This window comes from Mixophyes fleayi, chromosome 2, assembly GCF_038048845.1.
Source record: "Mixophyes fleayi isolate aMixFle1 chromosome 2, aMixFle1.hap1, whole genome shotgun sequence".
NCBI classification, from domain to species: Eukaryota; Metazoa; Chordata; class Amphibia; order Anura; family Limnodynastidae; genus Mixophyes; species Mixophyes fleayi.
The window spans coordinates 126,501,349-126,520,597 of record NC_134403.1 but is presented as its reverse complement, the minus strand read 5'-3'; the positions used below and the strand labels follow the sequence as shown (position 1 = coordinate 126,520,597).

The window sequence follows — 19,249 nt, the reverse complement described above, 5'->3', positions numbered from 1 at the left end:
ACCTCTGTCCCTCCGTTGTTTTACTTACCTTTCTATTGTCTTTCTTCTCCGGCACGCTGCTGCTCCTCGGTCAGTCCAAACAGATTTAAAAAAAAAAAAAGAGTCACGTGATCGCTCGTCGGGTCCCGGCAGCCTCTCCTCCTCTCTCTCTATAACTGAGACACTGAGAGGAGAAGAGGCTGCCGGGACCCGATTCGCGGCACCCGACCCCCCCTCCCCCGACTCGCGGCACCCCCCCCCCACTCCTGTGCCCCCCGAGAGCCGCTAGGCCCTAGGCAGGTGCCTAGGTTGCCTAGCGGTAAATCCGGCCCTGTTTCTATCCGATCACTTGCACCGGCTACAGGTCTGGTGTAAGTGCCGATTACTAGTGAAGACGGTTGCGTATGCAAGCAAGAACATGTGTTTGCAATTAGGGACAACTGTAAAAATGTTATGTACAGTAGACATTAAGAACATTCTCATGTATTTTATGTTTTTCAATGTTTTATCATTCATGACTAGAATATTAACAGGCGACATTCTTTGAATTATTTGTTTCTGTGTGTTTTTTTGTGACTTTATATTCCACATATGTATTGGACGTATCCTGCAGTGTATGGTCTGTTAGAGCAGAGCAGACCTAGACCCGTAATCATCAACAGACGTATTGGAAGATCTGCTTCTTAATTCAGACGTCCGTAAAAACACACATTATGTTCGTTTTGCATTTGTTAGTGAACTATGCCCTGGTTGTTGTTCAGGAGGATGAATTGTATTTACCATTATAATTTTTGTTTCAATTTTAGTACATATCTATGCATTAAGAAAATAATTCCAAAGTTTCCCATTGTGTGCTGCTATATTTCTGAATAAGCCTCACCTAAAATTAGTAAATTTGCCTGTAAGAAGACAGTCACAAAAAAAAATTATTTTTTTTTAAATCAAGCTTTTGGGGAAAATAGTCCATCAGTTATACATTTTATTTATTCATTTAACAAAAGATATAAAATGATGCCAGCACTCGGTCCGCAAAAACTAACATTAAAGAACTATTAATGTGAAAATATTGATTTATTATTTTTTACATGCATTGAAATTTTTTCATTTTATGGGTTTACTTCCACTTTAAGAAAATACATATGCAAGGCACTATTATTTTACATGTGCTCTTCTTTAAAATGTGTGATTAAATTGCTAAATTTATATTGCAAAGATAAATTAAAAATCATTTTAGTATTCTCGCTGCCACAGACATAACTCTTACCTCTGCGCACTAACACTCCCAGGTAACCATGATGAATGTAAGATTTACACCATATTTACAGCTATTAATTGTGGGCAACTGATCACTCATAGAGCAGTTTCCATTACCGTTGAGGGGTGAAAGACCGTCTGGTCATCTAATCATTCTGCATAGCTCCCAACATTCAGAATACCGAAGCAGGACAAAATAAACCCCGCCCACCCCTTTGTGGGCTGTGAATCGGGACATCCTGCCAAAATAGGGACAGTTGGGAGATATGCTTCTGGTTTGGGTCAGTGAATACATAAGTGTGGTATGTACCAGAATCTGGTAGTGGAAGGATGACCTTCTGGTTATTTTATAACTCCATAGGCACATCAAAAAGCATTGTTGCGCTCTAATAGCTGAATTACAATCACATGGGAAGCAGGTCCTGTTCTTTGTCATAGTGATTAAAATGTATATGATGAGTTAAAAATGTGTCTCCTATGAATCAGACAAATAAACAAAATATAAAAATACCTGTTAATAAAGTTTAAATTTTCAGCATCCCTATCAATGTAAGAAGTCACAGAATAAATCTAGGAGTATAATTGTAGGGAAACCCTAATTGTGTGATAATAGCACAGGACGGGATTATGGTTTAGTAATTCACATAGTAATGATTTTGCACCCTTGTGATTTTAGTTGTTCTGTGCACGCATGTATTTTAGACATAAGTGGTATTTAAACTCTACAGACTTAAAATATTTATATTTAGTAGCATTTTATGTATTACATTGTGTTTAATGAAATATGTAGGTGCAAATAATGTTTGTTGTGCAATTTATATCAAAAATGTATTATGACCAATATTTGCAGAAGTATAGTGTGACAAACAAAATCATGGATGCTAGTTTTAAATTGTACAGGATGTTTCAGAAAAGCTGTGTTTTGGTGGGTTGCAATGAATGTTGGAGTCTATAATACATACTTTATTGGTGCATGAAAATCAGCAGACCCTTAGCAGAAAAAGGGTTATCACACGCAAGCTATTTGACTATAAAGTATTCAGTTAACGTTACTTTTTACATTTTTACATTTTATTTTTTTACATCATGGAATCAATGTAGTCTTATGAAGTAACCTTCATTAGAAAACATTTCCGTGCATCCATGCTATATCCAGCAGTACAATGCCCAAATAAGGAAGTAAAAGGAAAAATGAATTGCAGGTGACCTTCCTAATGACCATACAAGGAATCTAGGTCACTTGTCTACTGCTGATTTACAAAATCTATGTTGAAGAGAAACCGACCTATGATGCAAGGCTTGTTTGAACTCCAGACTTAATTTACAGATGGCCGCAAAAATGTGGCCTAAATGTAAGCGTACATTTACGGGTGCAAAATTGCAACTTTATGTGTGCGTTTTGAGTTGCAAATATCTTAAGATGCATACAAACTAAAATACAGCATGTAAATGCAATCTCAACAAAGGTACGCTCTGGGGTATAGATGTGGAAAGAGTGGGGATAAATCAGTTATCCTCATCAACTTGGTGATAATGACTGCCATATTTTTACTGTTCTTAAAAAAAACAAAACATATAAATAAATAAAAACAGCATGCCAAGTTAGTCTTGGCTACATCTCTACATATGTGTCTTAGGCAGTGTATCATATACAGGTCCTTGATGGGCTGGTGTAAAGATATGGGCTAATGAGGATGATGCCAGCATCAACAAGTACCTTTTTACTCATAAAAAAAAAAAAGAAGAAAGAATTTAATAAATTTTAAAATAACTGATGTGCCCCCTCCCCAAATTAATAACCAGTACTAAAGGCTGGGCTATTTACCACCAAAGCAGTGTGACAGTCAGTCTGCAAAAGCAGTAACCAGTACCAGTCGTCACCATGCAGGGCAGTAACCAGCCCCAGCCAGTTGAGCATGGAGATTTATGAGGATTCGCGCCCACATAAATCTCATGTGCCCCCCATGCTTAGTGGCACTGGGGTTCTTCATGGAATCCGTGGTAAGGTCTGTGTCAGAGTAGTAGCTAAAAATAGAACAAACACTATTGTGGACCTAGAAATCAGCGCAAGCCCTGGCAGCCAATGACTGCTGGGCATGCTAGCTCTTGTGGAATTACAAGTGCCAGCATGCGGTTGCCTGCCAGCTGCTGCCAGTGCATGTTGGAGCTTGTGGAACTATAAGCACCAACATGCCCTGCAGCAAGGACAGATGGAACATGTAGTTCCAAAATAGTATCTAATAGAATAAAAGACAAAGACACTGTAGGGAAAGAGTGAATCTTCTTCCTGAAACATCCAAAGGAAAATAAAATAAAAACCATATAAGGCATACGCCACTTGCTCCTAGCAGAGACGCATAAATCTGCCTTGCCCTCCTCCTTCTCTTTACTGACGGTGACTGAAGAGAGGCTATTGCAGAGGACTTCTCACTTGTAGCCATGGTGCTGGATATTTATTTAATTCCTTTGTTTAGCCATTAAATATAGGTATTGATGCTGTCATCATCATCAGCACATATCAATGCATCAAACACCCTCACACTTCAATGCAGAAAACTGGACATCACAGCTATGGAGCATGGAATATGATGAAAATATAAGATGTTTATCGAACAGGTATAAACCAGAGAATACAGGAAATGGTACGAACCAAGTATTGCAGATACTGAACAAGGATTTCTGAGCAAAGCTGAAAACTGGTAGCAATAAGTCATACAGCTGATGCAGGTGGAATGAATGAGTGGAGAGAAATCCGAGATCAGAGATATCAGCAGCAGCATGTAGAAGTCCCAGAGAACAGAAGCAGCATGAGAGCACAACATTAAGGAACAGCAACATAACATTAAGGAACAGCAACATAACATTGAGGAACAGCAACATAACATTGAGGAATAGCAACATAACATTAAGGAACAGCAACATAACATTAAGGAACAGCAACATAACAACAATGACAAGCACAGGTAGCTGGGAGAGGCAGATATAAATACGAAGCTATCAGATGCAGATGATTAATTAGAGCAACAGGTTAACTCCTATGGTGGATAAGAGGTACTGCTGGATAATACATTCAATTTAACAATTTCAATATAGTCCCAGAGGCAGAAGCTGTCAATACAAAGCAGCATGCAGATGCAATGCTGCAGAAAAGGTGAAGGCAGATCCTGACAAACACCTTGTAGAGGATGTTCAATAGAAATGCCTCTTTAGAGAAGTATCTGGAGCTGTGGCCAAGTTTAACTAGGCTGCATCTACAGGGGGCATACTACACTTATGTGTGTACACCCCTATTGCACTTAACTTGTAACTGGTCTCCCTCTCCAGGTGTAAGTCGCCATAAGAGCATGTTACATTCTACTCAAAATGTGGCTGCAGTTTTTGCGCATGCACACTAAGGCAAAGCACATTGTTATGTACATTAGTTGGACTCTGGTTCACCTCTAAATGAGGCCCTAAGTTTATTCCTACTGGTGACTAAATGAAGCGTGCTTGAAAATTCTGGTGGTCTCAGTTAAAGCCAGTCTCTCCTGTAGACTCCTATGCACTGTGGAGAATCAATACCTCCATGGCCATTCTTCCAGAGGCTTTATAGCAGCACTTTTACAATGTCCTTCTTCATCATAGGTAATGTCTACATTAAGAAAGATGCTTATAAATAACTATTGTTGGTACTATGATCCAACTAGACTCTGTGGTATCTTCACAGATGCCTCAGACACCTCCTGAAGAAACTGCAGCCACCTGAATTTCTTCCTGCATACCTGGTAGAGTTGTCCCAAAATCCAACAGCACTGGAAGGAAGTAATTTAGTTAACCTCTAATAGCATCAGCTTACAGATTCTATGACCCTAAGCACATATTGTATACTGAACAGCACAGCAATGAGTCACTGAAACAGCAGATTGAGCCAGATAGCAATAGTATAATGCAGAGATGGTGCTAGGGAGCACAGGAGCCACGTCCAAACGGTACAGTGGTGTGAGCATAAAGTACAGGCACCTGACTGCCATGTCATTTGCCTTAAATGCAAAGAAAATTAAGAAGAACCAATGGAAAGGGGTTTGGGAGGTTACAAATAGGAGAACAGGTCTACACATGTGCAGACCCGGAAGCAGTATCTACCACCGGAAAACTGCCTGCATGGAGCAGGTAAGTTCGCCGGTACCCGCTTGCAGGTCCGGCATGTGACACCCAACCTCATCGCATCACATCCCCTCCTCCCAACACACTTTCCCTAACAAAACCAAAATCATCATCGTCCCCTTATGCTCTAGTGTACTCCCCCTGGTTTCTGTCTATATTCCTTTTTCCTTGACCACTCTTAATAAATGATTTAGTCTATGAAGGCACTATTTATTTTACTGTATTATCATAGTGTTCCGTCTGCAATGCTTTCACTAAACCGTTTAAAAAAAAAAAAAGTGCTGGTGGCCATAGTCCTCATTGATCCCAATTACTGCAATAAATAATCTACACTGCTTGGCAGCCTGTTGCCACTGGAAAACTGTTCATAATAAAGTGACCAAAAGTGTAGCACTCAAGTTTATTCAATCAAATGCATGAGACTGCTTAATAACTTTTTTGTTTCAATATTGCTATTTCAGTAAATAAAAATGTTCTCAATCTGTTTGTTTTGTTATATCCCCTTATTATTTTAGAATGTTATATAGTGTGTTTGTGTGTGTGGGTGTGTATGTCTATACAATGTTTACAAGTAGACAATGAATAAGCGAATGATAAACTCCAGTTGCTAAGTGTGTCATTAATGTTTTCCCAGAGCATGGCACCTGTTCCTGCGGTCGATGTATTTGTGAGGCTGGCTGGTTTGGGAAACTGTGCCAACATGCACGAAAATGTAATATGACAGAAGAAGAGAGCAGGAGCCAGTGCGATTCATCTGATGGCATACTGTGCTCTGGGAAAGGTAAGTGGTTACATTGTAGCACAAATCCATCAATAATTGTGCTGTCAATCAAATGTTCTTCGCAAAACATAATCTGAATGAGCACTTTTATTTCTGAACGTTTGTTCTGTAAAAATGCATTTTGTTCCTCTTGGCAATGGTAAATGCAAGGAACACAGAGTCTACACAATGACAGCTTGTTCTGATTCATAAATCGTACAAAGTGACAAAAGGTTTTAATAATATATATTTAATTTAGATGTTATCATTTGGACAAAGCGTTCTTTATAAACAGTGACAATAGGGCACAATGCAGCTGAGATGATGATAGACAATGTACTGATAACTTGAGTTGCAATCTTTTCTACTTTGTGTCTCTCCAGTGTACAAATAATGTCCTTTAGCCTTTGTATGTACAGAAAGCCATGCGCTGGCACACTAGGTTTGCACTATATTTGATTCAGACCATATATCCTATGCTCTAGAAACATCACAATATTCTTCAATGCATCATACTTACTATGTTATAGAATATGCATTTCCACTTGACTTCTTCCACCAGTGTACAATCTAGAGAAACATACAAAATGCAGTTGTAATGTTGACTCAAGCGCTTATATCTACATATGGTATAATATTATACGACTACTGTATTTTCAGGCAAAAGGCTGGTTACTTTTAAAATAAAAATAATGATTGTTCATATTTATATATACAGCTAATTGGATGAAATAATAGCTAGCAAACTAGTGTAATAATCTGGACTATTTTCTCACACGGAATTATATTTATGCTTTGTTTGTCAATTGAGTTTTTAATGAACAAGTTTCTAAAACACCACAAAGCCATTTCCTTCCTATAGACATAAAGTTTCAAAAGAGAACAAATATATACCTACACATATATGGTAATATATAGGATATAAAAAAGTTAATTCCCTAATCCTATCCTAAGCAGCATCAGCTGACCCCCCCCCCCCCAGCATTTATTGTGACAACTCACCTGAACTTCTTGCCCAGAATGTACCTACCGTATATCAAGTGAACAAATAAAAAAAAACAAAAAAACATATATAAATTCAGATCTCCCCAAGGGCTGTACAAATATTTTATTTATATTTTTCATCCTCCGGTGTAATAATTTTTATAATCCTTATATTAATTACAAAATGTCTCTGTGGTATAGATAAACGTGGGGGAACGGAGATCTGTACCACGGGACAGCTTTTAACAAGAACAATTGTCTATTAATACTCAGAATAATGTAATTAATATAAATACAACATATTTAGCCTGTCCATGATGTCATTGTTTGTTAAATAGCTCCATGTTAATTAAAAGGTTTGTGGGTTTAAGTAGCTATAATGAAAATGGGAGTTTTCATCAAAATGTTCAAAGGGCATTTCATTTTAAGTAGACCACAACATTAAAATCAAATGCCAAGATGGTAACATTTTCTGTTTTGATAGGTGCTTGCACACAGCATCACTCATTAGCTAATGACGCAGTAATTAGTCCAGAGCAAAAGCTTCCAGATAAGGTATCATCAGCACAGACAGATGATTAGAGAAGTCAGGGAATTGGTTAGGAAGTGATTCAATTATAAATTAAATCTACTACATATTGGTCAACATGCATCATTACATTGATAATATGGAAACAGTTTTCTAGTTTACCTTGATCTTTATTGAGACAAACTTGCCAATATGATTTTAATTTTCCAGCTTTACCCTAATTGGCACAAAAAATGCTTCCAGATATATCCATTGTTAAACTGCGTGCACATAGTGTATCCCAATGCCCGGGGTATGCCGACTTTTAGCTGTGTTTAGCTGTTTGGTGGACACAACTAGGATTTTTTAGTCAAATAGTATGAATTGCTCTCTACAAAGAAGTATGCACAGAATACTGGAACCGCACAAGAAAATCCTTCTTCCTTTTTATTTTTTGCATTTTTCACAGGGCAATTAGTGTTATTTGGCTGCACCATAGACTTTTGTACCATGGATGTTGGAATGCCATTTGTACACAGTCTTAGACTGGTGGTACAGAACGAAGATGATTGATTTAATAGTTAATACTTCCGTTAGGCAAATCTTTCAGGTGTCTGGCTTTGTTTGTGAGGATTTGTGTTCTAATGACATTGATATGTCTGTTCCCTGTGGTTGTGAACTTCACTTCAAACACCTGATGCTCATTTCATGCAAACTTTCCATGTGAGACGACACTTCTTGTCTTGTATTCCTTAAGCCCTAGTTCATATATATAGGGGGAATACTTACTAACAACTGCAAAAACAAATAGCATCCAATCAGCAATTAGCTTTGATTTGATTTAGTGCCTTTGATTTGATTTAGTGCAATCTGTTGAAATAAATAAAATTACTGGTTTTTACTGTATTGATTGCTGCACATTTGTACTTTTATTCTGTTAGTAAATAATCTCCAGTGGTCAAAAAACAGACATGAATGTTTAGTATGCAACATAAAATCTGCTTGCCAAAGGAACCCTACCTTGATTAGGTCTTACTTATTTATACTCTATTTCGTTATGCCTGATGATTTTGATTCCTTGATGCCCATATTGCAGTGCCGTAACTAGCCATTTTAGTGCCCTGGGCGAGACAGGGAACCGGCGCCCCCCATCTAAGTGGGAGTGTCAATTGTCGGGTGGGTGTGGTCAACCTACTGTGGGGGCGTGGCTAGCACTTTACAAGTTCTAGACCGCACTGAAACCACCTCCCTCTCCATTATTCTTGGTCTGGCTTTGTAAGGATCTTTATGTTTTAAGCCTCCATAGAATCAAAGTACTTTAAATGCAGCTATCACATGCTAGCTGTATAAAAAAATTAATTGGTTATTGAAATAAAACTCACTGAAACAAATTAAAACATAAATGTAATGGTACCATCTGTATCACACGTCCCTTCATCCCACTGTGCTCTCCATCACAGTTTCTCCTTTATTACACCGTGCCATGGAGCCATCTCTATCATTGTGCCCCCTTGTCACCATCACACTAAATATAATATATATATATATATATATATATATATTATAACACAAAACAAATGGGAGGGGGCGCCAAATAGTATAATACTGTATATAAAAATACAGAAAGGTGTACCAAAAGTCAGAATCTTAACCACTAAATGGGTATAGACACTCAGGTAATAATAGTGGATCAACAGGAAGAAGGAAATGAGGAACCACTCTAGAACACCAGCGCCGTGCCAATATAATATGCGTACCAGATAAAAGATCTTTAAAGCTTATCTGTAGGTATAACCGGTATCTTCACCAATCAAGTTGAGCCTTATTACCCCATGGGAATAGCAGATGCTTCATACAATGTTGAAAGGTTCCAGAACTGGCACTTCATATATACTCAGTAGTATTCAGGATAATGGAGAGGAAGAAACTCACATAGTATAATGCTGTATAGCAATACATTTATTACATAAATAATGTGGATGTGCACTTACATAAAAAATATATATATATATATATATACACACACATGTACACACACACATACAATATAAAGAGCCTCCTAGTGTACCTTACAGAGAGCATTCCTGTGACCGCCATACTATACAGAGAGCATTCCTGTGACCGCCATACTATACAGAGAGCATTCCTGTGACCGCCATACTATACAGAGAGGATTCCTATGATCACCATACTATACAGAGAGCATTCCTATGACCACCATACTATACAGAGAGCATTCCTGTGACCGCCATACTATACAGAGAGGATTCCTATGATCGCCATACAATACAGAGAGCATTTCTGTGACCACCATACTATACAGAGAGCATTCCTGTGACCACCATACTATACAGAGAGCATTCCTGTGACCACCATACTATACAGAGAGGATTCCTATGATCACCATACTATACAGAGAGCATTCCTGTGACCACCATACTATACAGAGAGCATTCTTGTGACTGCAATACAGATAAATACCTCACCTGAAATTAATAGACCCCACCATTAAATTAAAAAGCCCCATCAATAAATTAAATTGACCCACCAGCACCCCACAAATAAACTAGTACCCATTAAATAATTAGCCCCGCCTAAACGTCACCATTAAATTAATAGCCTACCTCCCACCCATGTACTAAGACACCCAACCTCCCTACCCTCATATCACACATTATATTAATACATACCCCCCTTCCCTCACACATTAGGGCAGCATACCCCCCCATCCCTCATAAAGCATAGCAGCATCCCCCCCCCTCCATAATAGCAAGATGCAGCACACATTCCTCCCCTCCCTAATAGCAGCACACATTCCCCCCCTCCCTAATAGCAGCACACATTCCCCCCTCCCTAATAGCAGCATACATCCCCTCCCCCCCTCCATAATTGCAGCTTACATTCCCCCCCTGCCTCCCTCCATAATTTCAGCTTACATTCCCCCCCCCTTGCCTCCATCCATAATTGCAGCTTACATTCCCCCCTCTCCTTGCCACCATCCATAATTGCAGCTTACATTCCCCCCCTCTTGCCTCCATCCATAATTGCAGCTTACATTCCCCCCCCCCTTGCCTCCATCCATAATTGCAGCTTACATTCCCCCCTCCCCTTGCCACCATCCATAATTACAGCTTACATTCCCCCCTTCTTGCCTCCATCCATAATTGCAGCTTACATCCCCCCCCTTGCCTCCATCCATAATTGCAGCTTACATTCCCCCCTCCCCTTGCCACCATCCATAATTGCAGCTTACATTCCCCCCCTCTTGCCTCCATCCATAATTGCAGCTTACATCCCCCCCCCCTTGCCTCCATCCATAATGGCAGCTTACATTCCCCCCTCCCCTTGCCTCCATCCATAATTGCAGCTTACATCCCCCCCTCCCCTCCATAATTGCAGCTTACATCTCCTCCATAATTGCAGCTTACATCCCCTCCATAATTGCAGCTTACATCCCCCTTCCCCTGCTTTGAAACTTACCTCCTGTCCAGCCGTCGCTGCCTGGCTCCTCTCTGCTTCTCTGCTCCTCTGCTGCCTAGCAACGTCATGACATCAGACGCTGAGGCAGAGGGCAGAGTTTAGAAGGGGGTGGAGCCGGGTGCCGGCCGCCATCTTGGATGCGCCGGGCGGCCGGCAGTCTGAATCTGAGGTCTGTTTAATTTTTTTTTTTTCTTTTCACTCCTCACACAGAAGTCGGTGCGGGTGGCCACTGCGCCCCCTAGGGATTGCGCCCGGGGCGGCGGCACCGCCCGCACCGGCCTCGTTACGGCTCTGCCATATTGTGGCATCGGTGCTTTATGATAAATATATGATAGCTATATTTTGCTACCTACAATATGTCTTCTTGACCCTTCTGATGCTTCATTTTATTTACCCTGCCAAGTTTTCTGCCACCTGTTTTTACTGTGCCGTGGAATAACTCAAACCTGTTAATAATTTTATAAGCAATCACATCTATGGTATTTTTATTTTGCCAAAAAACAAGCAAAATCCTTCCCAATCAGGCATAAAGAAAGACATATATATATTCTCATATTCAAGATATGAGGAGCTTGAGAATGTATTTGTTCCAACCTTTATTGCACTTCTTAATCTTCTTTTTCCTAGTAATATTTACTACTGTGTTATGAATATCCTGTATGGAGGAGGTTGGGGAGCTTCTGCAATATCAGTCCACTTTGGATGTCTTACGAACAGGGAAAGGTTAGTGAGCACTTTTAAGTGTGCTCGATATATATATTTAGTGTTCTCACATGTGTGTTCAACATTATCTGTAAATATCTGACCTCACGCCCTTATTAGTACTTTATATTTCTAGTTGTTCTCAGCAAACTTAATCTATAAACTAAGCAACAATTAAGGATGAACATGTGCAAGATTGAACTGCTTATAATTCCTAGTAATCCTCCTCTGCTAAAGCCTTTTACTATCATTGTAAATAAGGACATAGTTCACACAGCCAAACAATATCCTAGTACCTTTGTGATACCAAATTATCAGAATAAATCTATAGAACCCGGCTACTCATATTCTTCACCTATAGCAGTCCCTTTTCTCTAAGAAGTTGTATGTGCACACAGGTACTTGGTAGCCCAATGTCTAGTACATACAGAAATATAATATTTTGAGATATATGCTGACACCAGAAAATTGATGAAGCGCAGTGCTCTGTATTGTTTTGATTGATAAGAGTAGAAACTAAGCATGCAGGTCAATAATAGATGAAACTGGGTTCAGTGTCCAAAGAGAGGTCAGGGCCGGCAGAAATTTGGTAATAGACTGTTAGGCTGACAGTCTGATCATCAACCCACAGAACCAGATGGCAGAGGTCTTCACATATAGCAGCCGCCTTTCCCTTAGAGCTTAATGTGCTCACCGGTACTCAGATGCCCCCAGGACTTAAGCCCAGGTGTAGTGTTGGTTGGTAATGCAGGCCCGTAGTAGCAGGCCAGGAGGCAGCAGATAGTCAGACAGTAGCCGAGGTCAAGGATGACAGGCAAGCAGAGTAGTCAATAAACACGCCAAGGATCGGGGTCACAGGCAAAGTAGCAGAGTCCAAGGTACAGGCAAAGGGGTCAGGGTCACAGGCAAGCAGGCAAGGTCCAAGGTACAGGCAGGGGTCATACACAGTAATCAATCCGACAGGTTTCCAACAAACACAATACAGGAGCAGGTTAGCTGACAGGAAAACTGGACGCTATAACCGGCAGGGAGGCTAAGCCCTCCCTGCCTAATATACTGACACCAACCAATCAGGGGTCAGCCCTGTAATCATCAACATGGCCCAGTTAATTAATTAGGAGCCTAAATGCAACAACCCGTGGAACTCTAGGAGCCTGCAACTACAACTACCACTCTGCAACTACAACTACCACTCTGCAACTACAACTACCACTCTGCAACTACAACTATCACTCTGCAACTACAACTGCCACTCTGCAACTACAAATACCACTCTGCAACTACAACTACCACTCTGCAACTACAACTACCACTCTGCAACTACAACTACCACTCTGCAACTACAACTACCACTCTGCAACTACAACTGCCACTCTGCAACTACAATTGCCACTCTGCAACTACAACTATCACTCTGCAACTACAACTACCACTCTGCAACTACAACTACCACTCTGCAACTACAACTACCACTCTGCAACTACAACTATCACTCTGCAACTACAACTATCACTCTGCAACTACAACTACCACTCTGCCACTCTGCAACTACAACTGCCACTCTGCAACTACAACTACCACTCTGCAACTACAACTACCACTCTGCAACTACCCGACCGTTTCCTTGGAAGCTTCCATAGCAACCGAGCAGCTGGCAGATGATGAGCCTTGCCATGGAGCACATCTGCACCCACCACTTATGATGGATATTCCTCCCTTTAATCCTTACAATGTGTGAAAGTGCCAGCTATAGATCATATTGCTGCTTTATTCACCATTCTTTATATTGTCCTCATTCTTCTCTGCAGAAATGATTAGTCAGGCTCTTAGAGTATGTGCTCATGTTAGTTTGTATCATGTCCATACTGATGGGTGTCCACTGTGGCTGCACTTTGGGACAAGGCACCAGTTTAAAGAATACAGTGCCATCTACCTATACCCGCGATGCCTCAAACTGGCACAAACAGAGTGGACATATGAGGAATAGACTATAATCAGAAACACAGGAGCAGTAGGATGTAAGAGGAAGAAAAGGTACACAATTGATTTAATAAATACATGTTACCAGAATCTAAATGCAGTGTGATCTACTTCTAGTGGTCAAGACTGTAGAGATACTATATGGTGTATAACAGAGAGGCACAAAGGATTTTAGGGAAAGTGCATGTATGGAATTGATTTAGAACTTTATTGTTGTCATCATAGTCTAAAGTAATGTTTTCTCCATTTTTAGGTATAAGGATCATGTCTTCCAGGCTTTCCTTTTAAGTAAATTTGGAGAAGTAGCACATTGTTATTGATAGTTGCAGGTGGTGTCTCCCAGTTTTGGGAGTTAGATATATCATGCTGGAAACCTACCTCCTGCAATTTCAGTGACAGTCCTCTCCCTCAGTTGATTCAAATATAGGATGGGCTGCAGACTGAGAGCATCTGGACTGTTAGTGCTGAGACATCCCAGTGTTAGTCTGTATATTAGTTTTGTGTACGAGAGGAGACGGCACTTCAGAGCGGGCAAGGGGCTACTAGTTTCCTGGGAGTATTGCAAAAATACACATTTACCTCTGTATTTCTCAACCGTTTTTTGTTGGTAAAAAACAAACCAAAAAACCTATAGTATGCATGTGTTTTGAAAGTCTCATGACGTCACACAGGTCGTCCCATGACCAGGCCCGGCGCTCCCATTAGGCAACCTTAGGCAGTTGCCTAGGGCGCCGGGACCTGCAGGGCGCCGCTGACTAGATTTTCTAATCTAGTCAGCGGTTCAGCGGCACGAGAGAGATGCACAGCAGCGGCGGCGGGGCGGCCGCCGCTGTTTTTTAATGTCCGCATGATCACTGACGTCAGTCAGTGATCATGTGATAGTCTGTCCGGCGCCTCTGAGGTATCACACTGTCTGTCACTGACAGACAGTGTGAATAAAGTTATTCCCCCCTCCTCTTCCCTCTCAGCATGCATCGCGAGGAGCAGCTAGAGGAAGAAAAAGGTAAGTGAAATCTAATTTTTTTTTTATTTAGTGTGTTCGGGGGGCGCGGGCGGGGGCGGCTTGCCTAGGGCGCCGAGAACCCTTGCACCGCCCCTGCCCATGACACACACATACTCATGTCAAACTACTTAAAATGATCTCTGTTAGTATCAATCTCCATTTATTCTGAACCAGAAAAATAAATCTATGTCAGTAACTGTGAGTTCAAAGTAACAAAGAGTGATGCTAAGGGGTACAATTATATTTGTCTTATTTGACAATGGCTAGAGGATATGCTCTTGTGAGATAATCCGACACAAAGCAATGAGCAGCAGACACTACTGATGAGCAAACCTACATAATGACACAAGGTTGAAATACAGCTAAGGTGTAAGCGTGCTCTATGAAGTGATGCAGTGATTCATAATTTAAATAATAAACAGGAATAGAATAGAATAATGTGGTTAGTTGTGTGCCATTATGTTGTGCAGTTCATTACTAGACTCATCAATACGAATGTTTCACTGATGAAATCAGTGATAAGGGGAATTGGTGTAATCGTGTGGGAGTACTGTTACTATAACTATGTAATGGCACTGCTGATGTCATTTTAGGGCAACTTTGGGAAAAGTGGAGGAAAGACTTCAAAACTGCTACTCTGGCTATGGGCCCATCTAGTTGTTATAGAGCTCTGATTTTAGGCAACAAACATAATCCATACAGATTGACTTCTGATGCATTATAACACAGGGACATTGTTAGGAACCCCTCTAGCCGATACAGCACAACCCGGAATCTACTCTGCCAGTCAGGTATTCACTGGAGCCCCTAGTGGTGGGGACAGACTGGGCCGCACACTGACAGAGGTTCGTGAAGTGCGTACCGGCTGGGGAGAACCCAGGAAAGCGGGGCGAAGTCCAGGCAAGGGTCGAGGGCCAGCAGCAGACAACGAATCCAATAGACAAGCCAAGGTCAAGGGGCACGAGCAAACAGGAAGGTCGGTAAACACGCCGGAGGTCGGGGTCACAAGAAACACAGGCAGGGTCCAAATCCAGGCAAGGGGTCATACCCGGGCAATCCAGCAGAATATTCAAAGGGCAGGAGCAAGGAGCAGAGCAGGTCAGCAGACTGGAAACAGAAGCTATAACCGGCAGTCAGGCTCTGATCTCACTGCCTTAAATAGTACTAAGAGCCAATCAGGACATAGGAGGATAGGGCTGACAATCAGCCTCAGGAGGCAGCTAATTAATTACTAGCTAGAACTAGCATAGGTAATAACATAACCAGGAAGCATGTATAAAAATGTAAGTGAACCAGTTTAAATCATATGAGAGCTCCCCCTGGTGTTGGAGGCTGTCCCTACACCCTCCTACATCTATGCCACAAGGATAATAACAGAGCACAGAAGCTAAAACACACACCCGGCTGCTAGTTCATGCCAGGATGCGGCGTACTGCCGCGGCTCGTGACAGACATGACCAATGATATCAAATCAAGTATAATTGAAATGCTATACTTTGTGGTTTACCTTTTTTGTCCTATGTAAACACCAAGTTTTGTTATCTATGGCTTTATCTGTTACTGCTGAGGAGGGAAGAAATCCTGTTACATGTTACTTTATAGCAGAGCCGCAGTGGAAAGTAATGGTGAGACTGAACAATGTATTATACCTTTCTGCATAGTATATAAAAAATGTAACTTTTACATGAAGTGTACTGGCTCTAGAGATTGCTAGTTATCATTAGGTATTACTTCCATGAGGTACAGGATGATGCTTACTCCCAGATGCAATAAAAAACTAATCCTATGTCTGAATGCAAGTATAATTGGCATGTTCTTGTTTTCAGGCCAACAGTAATGGACAAATATGAGTTCTTATATACCTCACTTTATAATGTCTGTGACGGTAAATGGTTGTGTTGAGCAATTTATTTGAGGAAGTATTATGTTTAGAATGGAAATGTAAAAGACTCTTGTTACTTTTAAAGGAATTAGTTCAAACATTTTTATTCTAATAAAAATTATACTTTACTCTTTGTTTTTGTTATTACAAGATTGTTATTAACATTTATTTCTATTGTGCCAGCATACTCTGCAGTGCTTTATAATTAAGAACAAATATAGTAAAAAAAAAATAAGACTGGGTATTAGCAGACCGTCAGAGGTAAGAGGGCACTACTCATACACATACAAACCGTAAGAAATTAGAAGTTACAATGGAAAGCAGTGCTTAATGGTGCTATATGGTTCAGTCATACAGCAAAGTTTGTTTGGAGTCAGTAGGTTTAGATTATGGAAAAAGTAATGTTATTGTAGAAAGTTTTTGTATGAGCTATGTAGAGGATTGTTAATAGGAGAGCCTAGGGAGGTTAAGAGGGTGGTTCAGGAATTTGATAAGCTTGCCTAAAGAGATGCGTTTTCACATAACAATTGAAGGTTTGGTGGCTAGGGGAAAGTCTTATATCAGGTAGTGACTGCAGCCCGAAAAAAGTCCTGTACACAAGAACGGAAGCAGTACGTACATGAGAGGCGCAATTCAGCAGAACAGAGGAGTCGGTTGAGAGATATTTTGAGATTAGTCATCAATGGTATGTTTTTGTAGCTTTGTTAATGGTTTTGTATGTTAGTAGAGGTATTTGGATTTGGTAAAGTGCATCTAACCAATGAAGGTACTAGACTAGTGGAATAGCAGTAGAAGAATGTTTTATCAGGAAAAATAGTCTAGCCTCTTGCATTCAATATATACTGTAGAGGTGAAAGTTTTATTAGGGGAAGACCAATAAGAAGGGAAATGCAATAGAAAATGCAGGAGATTGAGTGCAGGAATGAAAGTTTTGCAGTGTTTTGCGGGCAATACGCATGTATTCTGGGGATGTTTCTTAGATGTTTGATATTGATTAGATGCATAACACAAATGACAGTGTTGAGTCAACGATGACACCTAGGCAGCAAGCTTGAGGGGTAGGTTTTGTCAGGTTGTTAACAGAAATAGAGATGGCAGTTAAGTAACTTTTGTTGGCTGGTAGAATAATTAGTATTGCTCAGTTTAGTAGCTCAGTTTTTTAAAGATTGCGCTTGAGGTGAGGAGACGACATTCAAAATAAATTGGCAGAAATACTTTCAGGCCGACACGAATGGTAAAATATCTGGACATGATAGATTAAAATTGGGTGTCATCCACATAGTGGTAATATTAAACTCCAAAGGAGTTTATCAATTTCTCAAGACAAAAGTAGAAGAGCAGAGGGCAGAGGACTGAGCCTTGTCATGCATAACTGATAAAGAAAGTGGAGAGGACGTAGATTCAGATAAACAAATACCAAAGGGTGTGATTTGAGAAGTAAACTGAGTTCCAGGTTAGGACAATGTCCTGAAGACTTAGGGAATGCACAATTATATGAAATGTGAGTGGTTAACCAAGTCAAATGCAGCAGAGAAGAGAAGAAGCAAGTACAATTAGAAGACTTTAATGCACTTTAGATCTAGGAGTAATCAAACCATTGGCCACCTTAGTCAGTGCAGTCTCTGTGGAGTTTTGGGAAAAAAGTGTGATTGAAGAGGGTCCATTAGGTAGATTAAGGAAATGAATTGTGTGAGGAGAGATAGACAAGCCTTTCAAGAAGCTTTGATATAGTTATACATATAAGGTCACCTCTAAGCTGTTTTTTTAACCTCACTCTATGATTGAACCCTTCCATTCCTTTTAGGAAGGTTTCACCGGTTTGAAACCTCAACAGTAGTCTACTTCTTACAGTGAGGTAGCCAAAACAGTACTCTACATTAATTATGTGGTCTAACTAGTGACTTATAGTACGATAATATCATGTTTGTATTACATGGCTGTATCGTCCTATTTATGCATTGAAGGATGTTATGGGCATTTGCAACTTCTGCCTGGCACTGTGTTCTGCTACTTTGGTTTCTATCAACTAGTATTCCTAATCCTAAATCCTTTTCCATCTCAGTTTTTCCCAGTTTCATTGCATTAATGTGGATGTGAGATATTACCACAGTCTAGGTGCATAACCCTACATTTACCTACATTACATTTAATTTGCCAGTCACAGCCCAGTTTGCCACATTGTGTAAATCTTTCTGTGCCAAGTCACTATCCTAGTGTTAATCAGGGACGGGCTGCCACGGGGGGCAGGGGGGCAGGGGGGCATCGGTCCCCCGGGCCACTCAGTTTTATCCATTATGAGGGCCGGCCACCCAGCTCCCCCTCCCCCCGGCTGCACTATAACCTAATTATTAGCGGCGGCCGCATCACATGACGGCCGCTGGTAAAAATGTCATGTGACGCGCCCGCCTCAGCGCACAGGCAGCCGTGTCACATGACAAGCGATGCGGCCGCGTCATTGATGACGCGGCCGCCTGTGCGCCCCCTAGGCTGCATCTTGCCAGCCCGCGCCTGGTGTTAATAACCCTACATAGCTTAGTGTCTTCAGCAAATATAGATACACTAAGACTAAAAATA

The 19,249-nt window shown here is 40.8% G+C and overlaps 1 protein-coding gene across 1 annotated transcript in view; it reads left to right on the top strand.

Moving 5' to 3' along the window:
• The window catches only part of ITGBL1 (integrin subunit beta like 1), a 257,791-nt gene that overhangs the window by 226,485 nt on the left and 12,057 nt on the right, over window positions 1-19,249 (top strand). Inside the window, exon 9 of the mRNA XM_075199951.1 lies at window positions 6,011-6,157. Coding sequence (XP_075056052.1) covers window positions 6,011-6,157 — 147 coding nt within the window. The remainder of the gene's footprint in view (window positions 1-6,010; window positions 6,158-19,249) is intronic.